The following is a 21,476-nucleotide window of genomic DNA, read 5'->3' as shown; positions in this document are numbered from 1 at the left end:
TATAGTTCTGAGGAAATACACACTGCAGGTTTATCAGCCCTTTGGTGACTGTAAATTTATTGCAACAACTTTTAAAGGAAGAGTTTGGTTTCCAGTAACTGAATTTCTGCATGAAGAGAGGAGGTATAAACAAGTAAAACAGGCAAAAGTATGAAATACTGGAGAGTGGAATAAAAAGAAAGGTGGGAGTCGAGGGGGAAAGCTGTGCTCCATCTTCCCAGGAACGTCTAGCTATCAGAAAATGAGAATCATTGCAGTAGGACAGGGGAGGGAGAGCAGAGCAGGGATTAGGAAAGTGGAAAGGAAGTAGTGTTTTTTGTTAATAAGTTGGGACTTCTGCTGTGGAGATTGTCTTATTATTTGGACATTGACTAAAATAATATACTAATCTTTTCATAGAGGGGTGAGGGATTTAGATATGCCAGTGACTTAAAGTTATTTTTATTTTTTTTTAAGATTTTATTTATTTATTTGAGAGAGAGAGAGAGCATGACTTGGGGGAAGGGCAGAGGGAGAGGGAGAAGCAGACTCCCCGCTGAGCAGAGAGCCTGATGCGGGGCTGGATCCCAGGAATCCAGGATCATGACCTAAGCCGAAGGCAGACACTTAACCAACTGAGCCACCCAGGCAGCCCTTGAAAATTCTTTTTAAATGGTCACTGTATAAGCACAAAAGCCTTGCTAATTTTCAAGACTTTAAAATCACTTTAAATATATTTAATAAACTTTTGACCATAGAGTTGCCCCATCAGGATCTTGCCCTGCCTTGGGCTTATAAAATCCACTTTCCTGGGCTTCATTTCAGTTCAGGGACCCTTGAGTGGATCTATGTTTCTATGACTCAAGTCCCATCAGTTCTCGATAGAAAACATTGCTTATTTCCCCAGTGGGACAGCATCTACTTCTATTGGGTGTTCATTAATTTCCCTGAGGGCTTTTACCCATTTGAGTATGTCCTAGGTTTTAGGGTAAGTTCTGGAATGCTCTTTTTTAGTGTCTTTAGATGACACCTTCATGTCACCTATACCAAGAAGTCATAGTCAAAAAGTTTAAGAAATCATACCTTCTAGGAACTAAGCTCTATATCTTATACATATCACACACATATATGTGTATACACACACACATATTCACATACATACATATATTCACATATATGTACATATATATTAATTTTCATCTGATGATGTCATCTACTTGCTTAAAACACTTTAATGATGTCCATGACCTTCAGAAAGAAATTCCAAATCCTAAACACGGTGTGCAACAGGTTCTCAAACCACAGCAAGCATCTAAATTCTTTGAGTGTGCGTTAAACCACAAATGGCTGGGCCCAACTCTCAAAGTTTCTTATTCAATTTGAGTCTGGATTGGGACTCAAGAGTTTTCACTTCCACCGAGTTCCCACATGATGCTGATGAAACTGCTCTGAGGCCACACTTTGAGAACCCTGGTCTACAGGACTGTGTATTGACTGATCATTTTCTTGTCTCTGGCTTCATCCCATGCCACTATCTCTGTGTTTGGTGCTCAGCTGTCTTCTGGGTTCCCAATCTCTTCGTTCTCTTTCCTGCTTCTTCCCATATATTCTGTCCCTCTCCCTATATAATTTAACCAACTTAACTCATGTTGAATCCTTCATACTAAGTTGGGTTTACTCGTTATTCACTCTCATTTTCTCTATACTTCTGCTTTGTAGCATTGAACACAATTGTAATAAAAAAATAAATTGTATAATCTCTAGTTAATATGTACCCCCTCACAATGATATAAGTTCATTGAGGGTAATGACTATCCTACTCATCAGAGGTTCACAAGTCCCTAGGGCAATATCTTTTCCCTAACTGATACGAAATAAATATTTGTTCAATAAATGAATTAACGAATACATGAATAAAAAGTACAAAGCAATATATTTCATCTTTCTTAGTGTGCTTATACTTAACCCTAAGGGTCTTCCTGTTAGTTCTCTCAATAAGCACTTCATTCTGATAGAGTGTGCAGGAAAATTCGCTGTTGCCCACATACATCGTTCAGATGATCCTTCTTGCTCAGTGCAAAGAGGCATATTGCCGAGTGACTCTCTGAAATAGGTTTTGATATATCAAGATAAATACTCTCAAAATGATAATCCCAGATTCTTAGTTCAATTTGTGTTATTCAGGATTACATAATGCTGTAAAATAAAATCCAAATATTTGAGCATTTTAGCTGGAAGCTACTTTAACATTACAATTATAGAGAAACATTCGGGCTTTCAAAATATTATGCATAAAAATATTATGCATGAAAACTTTAAAGTCATACATTCTTTGGATAGAATAGCAGGGATTTGTTAACTAAGACTGTATTTTTTTTTAAAGAAAACAGTGTGCTTTAATAACTAAAAAACAACTATAAAAATAACTTAGTTTTAGATAATCATCACATATTTATAAAGTACTAGGTCATATTATAATAAAACCTGATATATGACATATATATATTTATGATTTATGTACTCATGATTATAGTTTTAGGTCATTGTCATTCCTTGTGAAGAGTTAGGAGGATTCAGTTATTGTAAAACTATGTAAAGTGTTGTAAAACTGTATATAGCTGTATGGTACCAGATGATATTATAATAAAATGTGATATATATTTATATACATAAGCCAATATATATTTACAATTTATATACTTATGATTTTAGTTTTAGGCTATTCTCTGACATTTCATATGAGGAGTTAGGAAGATTTTTCATTGTAAGGTTATGTATAGCACACGGATATCTTACCCATGACCTGTATAGTGGGGGTACAATCCTTAGAAGATGTGAAATTCATGTTCATGTTTGAATATACCAAGGAAGCTAACTCAGCGGAGGGTGAATATTTGTCAGACGCTTTGGGAAAAAGTGTAATTTTGTGCCGTGATAGATCTACTCCACTTTCATCTTCTGATGAAAGCAGAAGATCTGAAATAGCAAATAAGAAAATGAAAAAGTTGGGAGACAAATAATGGGAGCCAGAGGAAGATCACAGGTGGAGAGAGACAATATCTGGGATGTTGATCGATGGCATCAAGATAGATCACTGTGGGGAAATACATGGTATGATGTTTTGTAGTCTGCTAATACAAGCTTTCTCCTGACTTAAATCTCCCTTTCTCTTGGTAGGTCTCATTGTCCGGGAAGTGAGCATTGAGATTTCGCGCCAGCAAGTCGAAGAACTCTTTGGGCCTGAAGATTACTGGTGCCAGTGTGTGGCCTGGAGCTCAGCAGGCACCACAAAGAGCAGGAAGGCCTATGTGCGCATCGCATGTGAGTCATTGTGGATGGACACCCTGGGCTTCAGAACCTAGTGGAATGTGGGGAAATGTAGACCGTCACTGGCTCTAGATTCAAAGAACCCTGGTCAAAACTTCCAGATTTCTGCATTTGAGCTACTTGCTCCTCTTAAGTCACCAGAATATTATTTTTTTGTTTCAAGACATGGACAGTTTCTCTTTGGGGATGTGAAAGAATTAGTGATATTTTTAAAAAGATCCTGAATTTTCTTTTTTTTAATCTGGTAAGAATTAGGCTACAGGAAAACCAACTATATATTCCTTTAATGAGTTTATTCTGCCAATGTGTTAGAACAATGTTGATTAGTTTAACTATTGGAAATAGAAATTACCCATACAAAGCTTTTCTATTTATTTTTTGGAGCCATTCGAGTGCATCAAAATACACCTCTGTTTTCCAAACTGTGCTAAATTCTGGAGTATTCATGTTTAGGGAGAGGTTAAGAAGTGCCTCACAAAAAAGGGTTCCATAATCAAATAAATGTGGGAAATTATTTTTTTTTGGACAAAGTTAAATAGGTTTATTCATTGCAAAATTCTCAAATTTTTAAATATGCTAATGCATATTATGCCTAAGAAAGAGATGTAGCCTGCAGCTCTTTTGGCAGGCCCCTTTTCTCAATGAGTGCTATTCACATCTTGAGCAGGATGAATGCTGCTTTAATCTGTCTTAAGGTTCCATATTGAGATATTTTCTCAAGTCTGAGACTGCTGAAATCCATGTGAATCATGTTATTTGAACTCTTTTGTATGCCTGCATTTTATTAAATTGTTAGTGATGGATGTCAGTATCACCCACCTATCACGCGTCACTGAGTCCCAACAGTCTTGGCTCTGAGGCCTCTCCCAGTTCTCTACTCACCTCTTCCCTTCCCTCCTACTTGATCTAGGTCACAGCCATGACAAACATGTCCCAGTTAGTCCCCAGAGCTCCAGTTGTTTCCCTTTTAGTCCACCCTCCATATCACCGCAAATGCAGTTTTCCTAAAACCCGATCTCTGCACAGATCGCTTCCCGCCCTGCTAAAAAGTTACAGTGGCCTGTGAGATAAAGTAAAGATCCCTTACAGTGCCATATGCCATCATACGAGTCCATTAGAACTGGCATACAAAGTACCACAGACCGGGTGGCTTAACCAGCAGAAATCTCTTTGCTCAGTTCTGGAAATGGCAAGTCTGAGGTCAAGGTACCAACAGTGTTGGCTCCTTCGAGAGCCTCTCTCCTGGGCCTGTAGATGGTTGATTTCTCCACGTCTTTGCACGTTCTTCCCTCTGTAACTGTGCAAACCCAAATTTCTCTTCCTATAAAGACACACCAGTCACATTGGATTAAAGCCACCCTAAAGGCTTCATTTTAACTTCGTCACCTCTTTAAAGGCCCTGTCTCCAAATAAAGTCACATTCGGAGGTCCTGATGGTGAGGACTTCAACGTGTGAACAGCTCAGCCCATGACAACCGTGTTTCATGGTTTACATATTCAGCCTGTTTCCAGCTCCAACCACAGAGAGCGTTTCCATTTTCATCACACTAGATGTCCGTGCTTTCCAGCTATTGTTCACACTGAAAGGTTTCACCCTTCTCTTACGTCTCTTCGTTATTTGTAAACATTCATTTATTTAACAATATTTAGTAAGCATTTACTCTGTTCTCGGGACAGTTGTAGGTATTGGGTATGGAGCCAAAAACAAACCAGGTAAAGATCCCTGCCTTCATGGAGTTTATGTTCAGGTGGGCAAGGACAAACTTGAAATAAATAATAATCACGACCAGAGCAGATGGTAAGCGCAATGAAGAGAAGTAAAGCAGAAAAAGAGGGTATGTTGTGCTGGGGGTGGGTGGTCAGGGAATTCTTCTGGAAGATATTGACAGCTGGAGAAACCTGAAGGAGGGGCAGGGGGACTCAGGCAGAGGGAGCAGCAAGTACCACAGATACCAAGACTCCGAGGCAGGCACGCGCTGGCCTTCGTAGGCAGATGGCCCGGGATACCGTAGGTGTAACAGCTTTGGTTCTTAGTTTGAGAAGAGAACTCTGGAATGTTTTCAGCAGAGCAATTCATGATCTGACTTCTGTATTAGCAGAATCACGACTTGTGTTGAGAATAGATCAAGGGTAGAAGCACAAAGCCCAGTTATGAGGCTGTGTCTATGAGAGATGTTAGACCTGCATAGATTAGAAGCAGCGAAGGGGGTGCAGCCTGGCTCCTGGATACAGCAATCCCCCTTATCTGCAGGGAGATATGTTCCAAGACCCCCAGTGGATGCCTGAAACTGCAGATAGTACCAACCCCTACGTATGCAATGTTTTTTCTGTAGATACCTATGATAAAGTTTAATTTCTAAATTAGGCACAGTAAGAGATTAATAACAGTGATGATAAAATAGAACTACAATAGCAATATACTGTAATAAATGTTAGTGCCTGTGATCTCTCTCTCAAAAGATCTTACTGTGCTGGACTCGCCCTTCTTCTCCTGATGATGACAGGCGATAAAATGCCTGTGTGATGAGGTGAATGACACAAGCATTGTGACATAGCATCAGCCCACTGGTGGCCTTCTGATGATAAGTCAAAGGAGGCTCAGCTGCTTCTGGACTGTAGTTGACTGTGGCTGACTGAAACCGCCGAAAGCAAAACGGCAGACAAGGGGGGACTATTGTATATTTAAAGGCGGAGGTAACAGCTTTTGTTGAAAGATTGGCTGTGAGATGTGAGAGAGAGAAAGAGAGAGAGAGAGAGAGGAAAGAATGATTCAAGAGGCTTGAGCTTTTTGAAGAATTTGTTTCACATGTCCTGAATGAAGTCATTCCTGTCTCATGGGTCTCCATCCTTGGAAAGCAGTGTGTCCATTCTCTTCATATAGGGCTTGTCTCAATTGAATTACGTTCACTTGTAATGTTTGTGTTTCATCCCAGCAAGTTCTTTGAAATCAATTTTGCTTAATTCCATTTTGCTTAACTTTTATATCTTTCGTGCTTAGCACAATGCCTAGAACATCATAGATGTTTAATAAATTTTGTTGAATTAGAACTGTTATAAAAAATTCCTGGTGAAGTTTATTAAAATGCTATATATTAATCTTTCCTCTCAGAGCATATCTAAAGAGATTTTCTCTTTGTCTTATACAGATTCTCTATGAAATAGCCTCTGAGATGGGGACATGCATGCAGGAAACGTAGTGAACAGTACTCAGGAATAGTACCTGTGGAGGAACACAGGCCGTAGGATTGGGCAGTTGGAGAAATTGAGCTGCAGGGCAGGTATGACAAAGGATGGCCACATAGGGAGCTCTGGAGCTCAAATGGCCCTGTAGAGTTGCCCCACCTTGAGATATAGGGGTGAGTGGGCCTTTGTTCCTCCACATGGACTAGCCAGTGGATGTCAGCCCTTGCTTGACTCCCAACCCCTACCAGCTTGTGTGACCTGGGTCAAGTCAGCTCTCCTCAACTGAGGGCAGTTCCACGAGAGAGGCACAGAGCTGTCTCACAGGCAAAACTCCCAAAAAGCAGAGTCAGTCCTGAAAAGGGATCTCAGTGGCAAAACCCTACGTTCACCATAATCGTCTACAACAAATCTTGAAGACTTCATTTTATTAATTATGAAGCTAAAAGATATTTTTAAACATTTTAAACAGAAATAAGAAACTAATTGTTTTGGTCAAATATTTAAATGAATTCAAAGTTAGCTTCTAATTATAATCAAAAGAGGTACAATGATATAAGACAAAACTATTATCTTTCATTGCTATGTGTTCATTAATATCAATTATAATGAATATTTAAAATCACCAATTTATATTCCGTACTTAATTGGCTTGCCTAAAAGCTGAAGTTTAAGGACTGCATAGTTCCAAATGAGGAATCTCTTATTGTGTCAATTCCATATATATATATATGTATATGTGTGTGTGTGTGTGTGTACACACTATATATGTCCCTATTCTCCACATAAAAATTAAATACATATAAGAACCCCATCTTTCTTTGCAATGTATTATATAAACTTTGCTGAACATAATTTGACATTTTCAAATAATAAGAAAACAAACTCTTTTAGTAAGAGATTAATTTGCCCGTAGTACCTTTTTGTCTTCATGCAATAAGACTGAAGAACAGTTTGCCTGTAGTTCCATACTTTACTGAACTCATATGCGTGTATGGCCAAAGAAGACCATCCAATATGTAAAGATGTAGTCATCTAGATTTATATCATGTTTAAAAAAAAAAGGTTAAACTTCATTTCTCTTTATTAAGACTGATTTCTACCAAGCAAGTTCTTGCCAATATTGCATGAAGCTTGCAGATTTCCTAGTTTGCCCTGTTTCAAGTGAGCCTGTGGGGCTTTGCCCAGGAATATTTGACAGATGGCCATCACATAAACGGCAGTTAAAGTTTAAATTTGTCTCAGGCAAAGATAACTATGATGCTAAGGTTAAATAAATGCAATTACGTCTCACCTAATTAGACTTATACTCACGTGTACGATGGAGGAGCTCATCGTTCTTTCACAAAAAAACTCTAATTTCAGAACTTTATAAGGCAGGAATGAATATTGGCTGTTTATTTGCTTATAATATTTCATTTATTCAAACTATGTAAAATATAAAAATTGGTTTGTGACACAATCAAAGCGGAAGAGAATAAAAGGAACTATGGAGGTTAGAATTTAGCCAGGCACGGGCTGAGAACATGACATGCTTCCTCTAGAATGGTGCACATTTACTACAGGGCCGCCAGTGTCCTCCGTGGGTGCTGTGGCTTCCACTGCAGAGTGAGGGGTTGCTTCTGAGAGACCTCGAGTCTATCCCAAGTAGAGCCTTTATGGTAATATGGCTACCAGTTTCATAGGGTTTTCTTCCAGTATCCCTTGTTCAAAAGCCAATGGGAAAATTCCTAGTGTTAAGGTAGGAATATAATTCAGGCAAAATGTTAGCAAACACTGTCATTCTTTGGGCAATGTCTTAGTTTTGATAGGGCTGCTATTTTGATGTTGTGATTGTTGATGTGGTTGTAGTTGTTTGTGGGGAGGAATACAATGTCAGCAGCAGAGTGGAATGGTTAGAGCACAGGTTTTGGAGCCAGGCTGACTTATGTCCAAATCCTAGTACCATCACTTATTAATATGACCTTGGTCACGTGACTTAACCCCTCTGAGCCTTAGTTTCATCAACCATGAAATGCAAATGATAGGGTTATTTTAAGATTAAATTGGATAAACTTGTAAAGCATATGGCATAGCGCCAGACACAAAACAAATGCTCAGTGACTGATAATAGGTGTTCATAACAACTGATATCTGTGCATTTTGAAACTTCTCCGTACTCAGTTAACATTTTTTTTCTTTTTTCTTTTTTTTTTTTTTCTGAGTTAACATTAAAAACTAAAAAGGCTCTTCTTGTTTTACAACTTCATGTCCCAGGCCCTGGCTCTCAGTCCTAGAGGATGAAGTTCTCTGCCAATTCACATACAATTAGACTGTAATTTTTCCCCCATGCCTGAGGATGAAGGAGCACTCCATATGGTCACTCTTCTCCTACGATTCAGGAGTCAGAGTGAATTTATGTGCACAGAGAATCCATCTTTCTGGGAATGGCAGGATAGTTCCTAAGGATCTTTTTCTTTATTCTGTGTGCAAACCAATAAATCACAAAGGCCACTGGTGATGGACTGGAATATGATAGTTCCTGGGAAGACTGAAGAAAGATCAAGGTGGCCCTCTCTGCTCATCTCTCATTGCTCGTTTGTCCTTTTCCCTGGGCTCAGAACCTCCTTGTGGCCACCTGTGGGTTTGGACTAAGCCTTGTTCACATTTGTGAGTCTGTAGTGTCTCGCATATTATCCAGAATAGCAGTGTCCAGAGACATGTAATGCCAGCCACCTATGTCATTTAGACTTTTCCAGTAGCCAACCTTAAAAAAGTAAAAAGAAACAGGCAAAAGTAATTTTAGTAATATATCTTTTAGTCCAGTATATCTCAACTATCATTCCAACAAAGTAACCAATATAAACAAGTGTTAATGAAATATTTTATACTCTTTTTTTGCATGATTATCCTTGAGATCCGATGTGTTTACACTTAACAGTACTTGTCCATTAAGACTAGCCACAACTCAGTTGTTTGATAGCCACATGTGGCTAGCAGGGGACAGATGGGCTCTAGAATTAATGATTAGAAGGGTGACACTGTTTCAATCACTTTATTTCTCACCTCACATAGTTGCCTTTTTTTCTTTTAGTGAAAACACTTAAAATCTACTCTCTTAACAAATTTCAAGCACATAATACAGTGTGATTCACTGTAGCCACCATGCTGCAGAAATATATCCCCAGAACTTATTCATTTAGTAACTGAAATTTATACCCTTTGACCAACACTTACGTGAATTAGCTCATTCAATCCTTGCAACAATTCTATGCGACGGGTGCAATAATCACACTTTTACAGATGGGAAACCTGACAACAAAGGAAGATTCAAAATCCTTCCTGAGTTCACATCTGGTATATGGAGAAGCTGGTCTACCAGCAGGAGAGACTCCAAGCTTTTAACAAATACTCTGGGTGCAGACAGGAGAGCAGGTGACAGCGACTTTTATGTCAGGTGCTGGTTCACAAAATTATCTTATTTTCCACAGGCATAATGTTATAAACTCATTGTTATTTTGTGCAGAGGTATCAGAAGGCCTCGGGTTCCTGCCTCTCTCCTATTGCTTGGTCTGTTCCAACCTCACCGGCTTCTTTGTTTCCAGAATGTAGTACACTCATTTCAAATACAGGCTATTTGTAATACCTGTTCCTTCCCACCTGGAATATTCTTCCCCAATTCTTAAATGTGGCTCAGGCTCACTTTCTTCTTTCATTCAGATTTCTGCTGAGGTGTCATCTCTTCAGAGGGGTCAACCCTGACCGATTGACCTAAAGCCCACTGACCCCCAACTCTGTCACTCTCTTAATCCCAAACCTGCTTTAGTTTTTCTTGAGAGCATTTCTCTTCATCATTATTTGTTTCCTTTTACGTTGACTGTCTCCACCACCAGAATATAAGCTTCACAAGATCAGGAACTTTATTTTCTTTATCGTGATGCCCCCAATGCCTAAAAATAGTGCTTTGCACATGGTTGGTGCTAAGTAACTGAAGACATAAATAAATAGAATGAAATTGAATTAAACTGAAAGCATACGATGGGACAAAGTGATGATGTTATTCAATGCTAATGATACGTTCTCTTAGGAAAAATGTTGTATCACCCAAATAATTTAAGGACATCAGGTAGAATAAAATGATTGCTTCTGTGCCCCCCCACACTTCAAACCTCCAGTATATTTTTGTACTTACTTATTTTCTTCATAGCACTTATCAACTTCTCACGTACTATGTATTTGCTTATTTATTATGTTTATGGGTTGTAGCCTATCTCCCCCACCCCCTTAGAAAGTGAGATCCACATGGGCAAAGATTTTTTGTTTGGTTTATTCACTGATGAATTCAAAATGTCTACAGTGATGCCTGCATAGTGTAGGACCTCCATAAGTCTCTTAAAAGAATTAATTAATATTTCTGGTGTAGGGCAGTAGTATCCTCAATTACATAGATGTAATCTTGTAAATTATTGTGAGTTATTATATAGAGAGGTCATTGCTCATGGCCTTATATGTTTCTTTTCCATTCCCTACATGTCTACAGGGCAGAAAACAAGGTTAAATTATACTAAATTATAATGACTTGACCAAATAATACATTTATTTAACCAGGTGTTCTGAAAGATTTAGGTTATACCATGACAGAGTCTGGTAGCCTAACACCAAATAGCCTGGTAGAGTTCGGCGAGTTTACCAGCACACCAGAGTAAATGGTGTCATTAACATGCATTTCTGGGCTGTGGTTTGATCCCATGTGCAACTGTTTAAGCCCCTAATAAGCCAATTATAACTTACAGAGGCCAGATTTTGTATTAGATAAATTTCTTCTTGTTTCATATAAATCTCAACTGTTATATTAAATAGTTCATCATGTGGTTCCTATTTCAAGATTGAAAGCCATAAGACATACCTGCTTGTATCAGTCTGTATTCCTCCAAACATATTTTCTATTGTATTTGTACAGAAATTCCCAAGATTTGCAGAGTTCCCACAAATCCATCAACATTTATAGCTCATGTTTATTGTGAGAGGTAGACAACCAGTTGATAAAACACTGTCTCATAAGTTATATTTTGGGAGAAATCAGCTATCTATGTATTATAGGCAGGGCTGGTAACCCACTGGACTAAAATGTGTCATTATAATGTTTTATGCTGTATGAAAAGGGAAGTTTATGGCTAAACTGCTTATTTGCAAAAAAGCTTGTCTGCAATCATCGCATTCATTTCTTTCTACTCTGAGAAAAGAGCCTTAACTTTTTGATATGTCATGTTCCTCATCCATAAAGTTGGCATGTTTCTTATTATTTATCCCTAAGACATACCTTAAAAAATATTGTGATGGCATATAATCATTTTTTTTCTAAAACTAAAGATGCAGTGTGAATATAAAAGAGTGGCTTGTATGGGTTTTTTTCTTCCTCTTCTCTGTAATGGATGTCATTTGCAGTTCTAGCTCTAAAAATATTTATTTTTTAAAAAACCCTTTAGCAAAACTGAATACAAATATGTTGGTCCTATAAATGCCCCAAAGCCAAGAAATAAAGAAGAATGGCTTAAATGTGTTTCCCTTCTGCAGGGACTTTGTTAACTCAGGAGTTCTCTGTTTAAATGACCTCAGTGCAGTAAGGGATAGCCATCCCTGGGTAAAACTGAAGACGTTGTCAAGATGACGCCTCTGCTGATTTCCTTAAAGATTATTCCAATCTCTATCTCTGTATATAAACTATGATATTATTGGAAGTGTTCGGTTTTTTTTTTACCACTCCCTAAGAGTGGTCAAAAACATTACTTTTTGAAAATGTTGAAAGAGTTTACAAAACACAACTCCGATATAAGCCCCCAACAATCCTATGAGGTAAGTTCTGTTATTATCCTTATTTTGCAAACTGAAACAGAAGCTGGGAACTTGGTAACTTAGATCTGAGTTGTAAACAAACTTGTGACACTTCCTGACTTTTCAACCTAATTATAGAGGAAACTTCATGTAGTTCATTTTTGCTGTTGGGTTACTTGGGGTTTGTTTGTTTTGTTTTATCATTTACAGTATTTGAGACGAAAGGCAAGTGAAAAAAAGAACCCCATCCAACCTTGTGTCCCTTACATTTAACGATCACTGAAAGAGTTGCTGGATTTTTAAAAAAAAAAAAATCAGGATTTTTTTAAATAATTCCAGCCAGGATAAGAATCTATTCCTGAAAAAGGAAACCATGGCAAACTTTTTAGGGTTCTGTGGCCTTAAGGTAGGCATTTTTTACTTCTAATAAGTGCCCAAAGCTCAGAAGAGTAATCTAGTACTTTCGAAATATGCTCTACTGGTCAGTTCATAGCAGTTATTTCCCATTAACAGCCAGAGTTGGTGATTTAAGCATAAGTGGTACTCTACTATGACAACATAATTAACACCTTTTATCATTGTTGGAAGAAAGATATTTAAAAAAAATTTATTTATTTATTTGACAGAGAGAGACACAGCGAGAGAGGGAACACAAGCAGGGGGAATGGGAGAGGGAGAAGCAGGCTTCCCGCCGAGCAGGGAGCCCACTGGACGCAGGGCTCCATCCCAGGACCCTGGGATCACGACCTGAGCCGAAGGCAGACACTTAATTACTGAGCCACCCAGGTGCCCAGAAAGATACTTCTTTTCCTTCTAAAAACACAAATATTATGATTCTATGTGGCCATAGAACTATTTTATTCACTAGAGTAGCACTTTGAAACTACATTAAAACAATTTTTTTTAAGTTTTAAAAAATGGTCAGTGCCTCTCTGTTCATTGAACATGTACAACCTAATTGAAAAATTGGAAATCTGAAAATGTGAGTCATAGTAAAGCAACTGTGTTTGCTCGATGCAAGGACAGACCAGTGTCAGAAAGTGCACAAGATGGTCAGAAAGCCTGGCGGGTAACCGCACCGTGAACCTCTTTGAAAGAGGTACAGAAATTCCCTAGATCAAGAGCCACATTGTCAAGACCAGCTCAGTTTGGGAGATAAGAAACTTGATTCTGATACTTGGAGTGTGGCCTCTTGGTAACAATAAGTAAGTGAATAAAGTAATTTATTTATTTAATTAAATATCCGTATAGCCAGGAACTCTGTAAAAGTTTGACAGCTACACTGATTTGGGGCTTCATGGAGTGGGTCTCTGAATGAGGACATTTACAGAGAGCTTTTAGGTAATAGCACTGCCCTCCTAAGGGTTTTTATGTGTATTCTTTTATTTGATCTTCACAATAACCCTAGGCAATAAATACGGTAATTGTCCTCATTTTAGGGATGAAGAAACAAAAGCATTCAAACTTCCATAAGTACAGGACCAGGATTAAAGTCAGGCAGGTAAATCCAGGCTCCACACTCATAGCCACTGTGTGGGATAATGGTCCCAAAGGCATCGGGGTCCTAATCCCTGGAACCTAGAAATCTTACCTTACATGGAAAAAGGACCTTTTTTGGACCTGCTTAATGATCTTGAGATGGAGAGATTTTCCTGGATTATCCAGGTGGCCCTTAAATGCCATCATAAATGTCCCCATAAGAGAAAGAAAGAGGGAGATTTGACACAAATAGAAGAGGAGGAGGCCATGGGACTGGAAAAGCAGAGATTGGAGGGAGGTAGCTACAAGCCAGGGAATGCTAGCAGCCACCAGAATCTGGACACGACAAGCTGTGGATTCTCCCAGAGAATTTATGGAGGGAGTACAGCCTTACTGACCCCTTGATTATGTATGGCCCAGTGAAACTGTTGGCCTCCAGACTACGGGAAAATAAATTTCTGGTGTTTTAAGCCAGTGCATTTCATGGTAATTTCTATAAGAAACAAATACAACCACTATGTAGACCCACATAATGGGGTAGCCGGCTTGTAAATAGTTAATGAACTTGAACAAGTTAGTTAACCTCTCAGGGTTTTAGATGCATTATCTGTAAAGGAAGAGGGTTGACCTGTGCAATTTCAAAGAGTGTTTATAGTTACCAGAAGAGAAATTGTTCCCAGACCTTTGGTAATGGGGCTTGCCAGTTTATTTTGGAAATTGATTCTAATTCAGCATTTATTAAGTTCTCCTATGTACTAAGCACCAAGCACCAAGATATATTTGACCCTAAAGAATTTTTAAAATGAAAAAATTAGCATTCAGTTGGCTGGAATTAGTTACTTTATCTTTTTAAAGTGAAACTTAGCAGTGATATGATATCCAATAGAAAGCTGGCCATAACTACGCAGACACACCCCATCTCAGAAAGTTCTGTGCAGTGAACTCTAGGGTTGGGGATGCAGATGCATCATATCTTGAATGCTAACTCCTGCTTAGTTATACCTCCCAGGGTTCTGTGCTAGGGAGGCTAAGTGAAGCTAAATCCAAACTCCATAGGGATGCCTCGGTGGCTCAGTTGGTTAAGCAGCTGCCTTCGGCTTGGGTCATGATTCCAGGGTCCTGGGATCGAGTCCCACATCGGGCTCCTTGCTCAGTGGGGAGCCTGCTTCTCCCTCTGCCTGCCGCTCCCCGTGCTTGTACTCTCACTCTCTCTCTCTAGCAAATAAATAAATAAAATCTTTAAAAAAATAAAAAATAAATAAACACAGACTCCATAGAAAAGAATTTCATGACTTACTCTTTGGACACATACACTGTGAGGGAAGGCGGTGGTGCCGAACACTTGCTATTCCTACTCTAAAGAACAAGAGCTGAGCAGAAATCATAACCACTCTGGACAGGTTCCTCCTTACCTGAAAGAGCTTCAGGCTTTTGTTTACATAGCAACCATAGCAATGAAGACATTGGTTCGGAAAAGATTGTGGGGACATATTTATCCTATGTAATCATCAAAAATTACAGACATAATGACAAAAGTGTCTTTCCAGCCATCAAGAAAACTTTTGGTTCTCCTGACTCATGTGCTAATAGTTTCCATTTATTTAAAATGGAATCATTTCCATTTCTTTAATATTCTGAAATTCTAACATTTATTGCCTAACATTCTTTCTGAAAGTAGGCAAGAGAACATAAATTTATAATTATAAAATGTGAATTCAGAAAATGTTATATATGCAATCGTACTAACAGAAACAGCTTGGCCCACCAAGCTGTCTTTCTCGGTTAAGCATCTGAGAGTCCGAAGAGAGAAGAGCTGTGGGGAGAAATCCGGGGGATCATCTCTGAGGTGAGAGAGAGAGAGGCCACAAGAAACGCTAAGATAACTTTGACACTCAGCACTGAGTTTGCTAGATCAGTGTCTCAAAATGGCAATCCACAGGCTTCTTGGTTTGGCCCTCAAAATGTTGGCCCACACAAGAATTCTTGATAAAGTTTTAAGCAATTAACAACCTACGCAATGAGAAAAAAAATCATATAATAATTCACATAACCAGCTTCTGTTAGCAATCAAATACGGGGTCTGCAGTCTGCTGAGTCTGCATTCCTATATGACAACATACAGCTTATTGCTGAGTAGCAAGAGTTAAAAAAAAAAAAAACTGTGGATTGGTTTTATATCCTTGTCTCTATTAAAATTTAGAAATGAAAAATAGCCCAGGTGGGCATCATGTTTCAATAAAAAAATTATGGTGCCTAATTTTCTATCATTTGTGTTACTTGCATGGTCCCTAGATACACATGAAATTTTGATCGCTATGCTAGACAATGTCAACTGTCAGCCTGTACAAAAACTTTCCACTACTGACACTCTGGAAACACCAGTGGAGGGACCATTAAAAGCCAGGGGGTAAGAACCACACTGCAGAAGCAGGTTTGCTTGGTTCCCACGGCCTCTCAAAGCCTCCCTCCTGCTGCCTATAGTATCTAGCCCAGTGCCATGTATAGCATAGGTGTTCCATAAATAATCAATCAATCATTAAGTGGTTCTCATATTTAAGCACTGTGCATAAAACACACCTGTGGGACCTTTTACAAGTGTAGCTTCCCAGGGCCCAACCTGAGTATGAAATCTGACTTTTTATCAAGCACAGCATGGTAGTCCCTAGATTTCTCTTTGTGAAACATCCTCTTCAATAATTAGCCCTCCCACATTCATAATTGTTTTGTCTCATTTTATTATGTTTATTTTGACTGGCAATGATAATACCTAATATCTGTATCTGTATAGTATGATAAATTTGCTAAGGTGGTGGGGAAAGGTGAGGTGGGAGAGTACTATCTTTTGGGCACATATATTCCGGGCACGATGTTAGGATTGCATAGGTACTTCTTCTGATATAACTTTATAAATTAGTTACTATTATTGTGCCCATTTTTCAGCTGAAGAAACTAAGGCAAGGAGAAGTTACATAGTGTGCTCAAGGTCACACAGCTAGTCAAGTGGTAGAGTCACAACTGAACCCAATTTTCTCTATGCAAAGACCCTGCTCTTAGCTATAATGTTATCTTGCCTCCTAGAACTTTCAGATTTTCACAGTGACCTACAATAAAAAATATAGTCCGCTTCTTCTTATACATAGAAATACACACAGATATGTGCATATGTTTGTGTGTGTGTATATAAATTATAAATATGTATGTATATATATACATATGTGTCAGTGTGTATATAGAATATATAATACACACAAAATACCCTGTATGATACCTCTTGGCATTTTCTGTTCATTCTATTTCATATTTTTTAATGTTGCTTTTTAATCCACTAAATTGATTTCATAGCCCTCTAAGGGGTCATGACACACAATTTGAAAAACATAGCAATAAACTTTAAATTCCAAAAGAACAATAAGGAATATTAGATACTATAGTTTATAGACCATATGGCCAAAGTCTCTAAGAGAATGACATGCTGAAAATTGACTCCTATGAGCAATCATCTTTCATTCCAGAACTCTCTGAGTATTAATAATAGAAATCATTATAATAATTTATTACATGTTTTGTGCTGTATAATCTTTCAAAACCTTTTCAGATCCAGCATCTCTTTTAATATTCACCAAACCTTATGAGATCTAAAAACAACAATAAAAAAAACCAACCAACATTAATAATATAATATGTCATTTATCTTATTATTCTGTGGAGTTTAAGGATTTTCATTTCCACCAGGACAGCCTATTGAATTGAAGCATACCCACTGGAGAATTCTTGACTTCCTGGTGTCAGTCTATCACATTGCCAAGATTTGGTCTTTTAAAGACTATTGTATTCTAATAAATCTTTCCATACAATGAAGTAGTGCTGAGGAAATAAACATTTTTAATAAACATAAATCATTCTAAAATACTCAGAGTAAGAACATATTCATTATCTTTTTCGAAGAAAATAGTATCAGCAACGTTCCTGCTCAGACACAATAGGGAGATCTTTGGCTGATATTTTCGGGGGGGGGGGGGGGTTCCATCCATAATCAGTAGGGCTTACGGGGCTTGGATGGTAGCGTGATGCATTATACACAAAACCTAGGCCTGTGCAGCCCCAACTTTCCAGTCGTAGGCCACACACATTCTTTTGGATGGTGTCAGGCAGAGTTGCTAAAGGGATGGAGACATGAATTTCTGCCCCTTTTATAAATTTGCACATTGACAGGATGGGGCTTTCTTACACGCTGCTTTGGGTAGGCACTTCTCTCCCCATCTCTCCATGGAGACAGAAAATTAGTTCTGTCAAAGTTAATCTGAATGCATTTACAATCAGCCAAGTTTTAATTTTAGTCTGCTTTTGTGATTGCTTCCTTGGATTTGTATAAAGAATTTCCCGATATTTTTAATACCCAATCTTCTGGGACCCACTGTTTTCCCTGTTTTCTAACTCTTACCTATACCTATAGACCCAAGTGTCCAAAAATTCCATGGAAATTGTCCTGAGGGGAAAATTGTAAGCTGTTCTCTTCAAAGATTCGTCAACTCCTCTATTATTTAAAAATGATTTCTTCTATTATTTCTCTTGGACGCTGATCTGATTGGTATAGCTCCTTAAAGATCCATCACAACCAAGTCTTTTATTCAACACAGGAAAACCTCTTTCCCCCTCAAACACTTGTTTAAAATGTTAGTCTGTTCAGTCATTGGCCCTTATATGTAGCAAAAGAGACCTCTGAAAGCATCCAGACATTTATTTTCATTTTACAAATGAGGAAGGTGAAGGGCACAGACTTCAGACTCCCAGTTAGCCTTCTTTTCCGTGTACCACACCGTCAAAAAGTGAAGTTCATGTTTGTAGAATGCCATGAATTGGCATAGTCCACATCATAAATAATTTGTAACCACAGTATTATTATTGTGGAAAGAATTCATTGAAAGCATCAAAATTCTACAGTAAAAAATGAGACGTCGTGTGTGCCCATGCATGTAGGTGTTCTGAAAGGCTTTCTTTGATTACTGTGTAAATGGTAAATAGAAATCCATATAGTTTCAAGTCTGATTCTACATCTGCTAATTGGATTTTGCTGTATGGATTTAGTAAGCCAATATTCATGGTCTTAGGTAAACATCTCTCAGAATGCATGCATATGACAAAGCTGATTTTTCTTTTAGTCGCTGGAATCAACACCTAAGTCAGAGGTAGTCCAAGTTGACTTTGCAAAAGTAATCTAGGTTATAATGAAAGGACTTTATACTTATTTTAGTATCAGCCTTAGAACTAACGGAAAGAAAACAGAAATGTAGAATCCTAAAGGTCTTCCAAGAGCAGAAATTCATCTCTTCTACTGACAGGAATACCTACATTATCCTGAACCATTCCGTTTTACATCTAATTCCTAGCTGACAAGTGTCCGTTTTTCATGCTTATTCATTCGTCACCCTTGTGTTCTCTCTGCCAGCAAGGCATCCGCCCTGCCTTCTATCACATCTCTGCAAATGATAAAGGATATGCTTAAAATGTTACCCACTCTCCCCTCGCAGAGTAACGTGGAGACCTACTGAAATTAGCAGTTGCTTTGCTGGACAGCCACAATATAGTCTATGCTCATTACCCAACCTGAAAGCTAGAAAAGAGGTTTTATGGCAGAAATGAGAGGATTTTTCAGGAAGAAGTATTGCCTCGTGGGGGGTTAAATATGAGATCATTTTAGAAATTACATAAAATTTATATGGAGTTTAAAGCCAAACCACTAAAGTGAAATAATTATCAGGCATTCAATGATGGTTCAGTTCAACCTGTCTCTCGAAGTGTGTGCTTCTGACATGTGGTCACCATTCTCAGTTAGGAAACAAGGATTCTCATAAGATGTGCCTTCATATGGCAGGAATTTGAAACCCATGCCAAAAACTACACTATATTCTAAAAATTATAGCATGCTGCATGCAGACCCATCGCCCCTTAATGGTGCCGCTGACTTCTGTCACCGTAAAATTTGGCAAAAGAGCAGTAGGTTCTCATGATGGTCATATTCCCAGTTCCCGTGCACCCCTCAACACAGCTTGACTTCCACTCACCCTTCGTGCCTAAATGTCCCAAACCAATCCCTTCTTCGCCCCTGTGAGTCTTTCCCGGGATTTGTCCTGTTGGCCTCCCAACTTCTAAAACTTTACTCTCCTCTTAGCTCCTCTGACACATGTCTGTTTGGTTCCTCTCTTGCCTCTTGGTTCATGCCATGTCATTTTGCTGGCAGCCTTTTCCCTCGAATGTTGGTGCCCTGCTTGTTGAACACAGTCTTTCCCCTGGTGATGTAATCTAATCTATTTCCCGTGCTTCAGCCATCTCCTAGACAACGCAGCACAAATCTCCTACGAGGATTTTTTTTTTTTTTTTTTTTTAAGTTCTAGGCCAGTGGTTCTCAACTTTGGGTGGATTTTGCCTACAGGGAACATTAGGCATCGTATGGAGGTATTTAGTTTGCCCTGGCTCGGAGGGGTGCTTCTGGCTTTTAGTGGGTGGAGTCCAAGGATGCTGCTAAGAATTTTGCTGTGCACAGGACAACCTCACAACAGAGAATTCTCCAGTCCCAAATATCGGTAGTACTGTGGTTGAGAAATCATGATCTGGATTTATTGCACTTTCCATCTGAATATCTTACAGACACAGCAAACTGAGCCTATACCAAAATGCATTGCTATCTTTCCCTTCACTTTCCTGCCTAATTCGGTACTATTTCATCTAGTGATGCTACCATCTTAACAACTGCAATAGAATTACTAAGAATATACTATTATTCTTCCCTCCTGGCATTTTCCAAATACCTGAGTCTTCCCGAATGTATGATCATTTTATTTCTAGAATCTGCCTTCTCTTCCTCCTATTGCTTGCCCCTCCTCACTATGACTAGCTGAGTTCCGGACCCCGTCATCCCTCCTGGTCTATTCAGATGGGTCCCTAACTACCTTCTGTCTCTTCACCACCGCCTCAATCCATCTATCACAAGGAGGGCAATGTGACATTTGATCTCCTTCATTTGCTTAAAAGCTTTTGAGGGTTTGCCATTCCTCAGCATGGCAGAAAGGCGCTTCACAACTAGACCTTAGCTTACCTGTCTAGTTTTGGGTCTTTATCTTACACATCGTCATCTTAAGTACCTAATCAATTGTCAACCAAAGCATATGATTAATAAATATTAAAAGAATTTGTTTTAGCTATTTGGATACATATGTGCCTCACTCTTATTCTTAGCCCTCATTTTGTGACATGCCAATTAATTTAACCAAGAATGAGTCAGTGGGTTCTTTAATTTGAGAACTAATTCCAGTCATTATTTCTTCACCCTACCCTACATCAGATGGGAGTTTTTCAGAATGATTTTTTTTTTTTACAAACAAGGTATATGTTGTCAAGAACATTTTATCCCATAAAAATTGTTCATTGTTGCTATTCTTTTTATTAGTATTTGGCGTTTTGCCAAAGTTTTATCTTAATGCAGATCCAAAACAAAGAGAAGTTACTATAGTGTGTGTGCTGCCAAAGTGAGCACAAAGAGAAACTACTATGTAAGAAGTGACACAGAGGAGAAAAGTTTTAAATGTTTGTGTTGGAAGGACACAGATTAACCAAAAGATGTGTGAAAGGGATATGTGTAATAGCAAAATATGTACAAACCAAGGTTCAACATGTTCTAATGTAGCATTGATTATTTTGCTGTA

General features: G+C 38.5%; 1 protein-coding gene across 5 annotated transcripts in view; it reads left to right on the top strand.

Annotated features, from left to right (window-relative positions):
* Nucleotides 1-21,476, top strand: part of UNC5C (unc-5 netrin receptor C) — a 343,699-nt gene that overhangs the window by 222,749 nt on the left and 99,474 nt on the right. For all 5 annotated transcript variants that reach the window (XM_073891991.1, XM_073891990.1, XM_073891994.1 and 2 more), the window contains exon 3: nucleotides 3,157-3,300. In XM_073891991.1, the coding sequence (XP_073748092.1) occupies nucleotides 3,157-3,300 (144 nt within the window). The remainder of the gene's footprint in view (nucleotides 1-3,156; nucleotides 3,301-21,476) is intronic.

This window comes from Callorhinus ursinus, unplaced genomic scaffold, assembly GCF_003265705.2.
Source record: "Callorhinus ursinus isolate GAN/ISIS: 27379988/994484 unplaced genomic scaffold, GSC_fseal_2.0 scaffold4, whole genome shotgun sequence".
NCBI lineage: Eukaryota > Metazoa > Chordata > Mammalia > Carnivora > Otariidae > Callorhinus > Callorhinus ursinus.
Note: the sequence above shows the minus strand (reverse complement) of the source record. Positions and strands in the feature narration are given on the sequence as shown.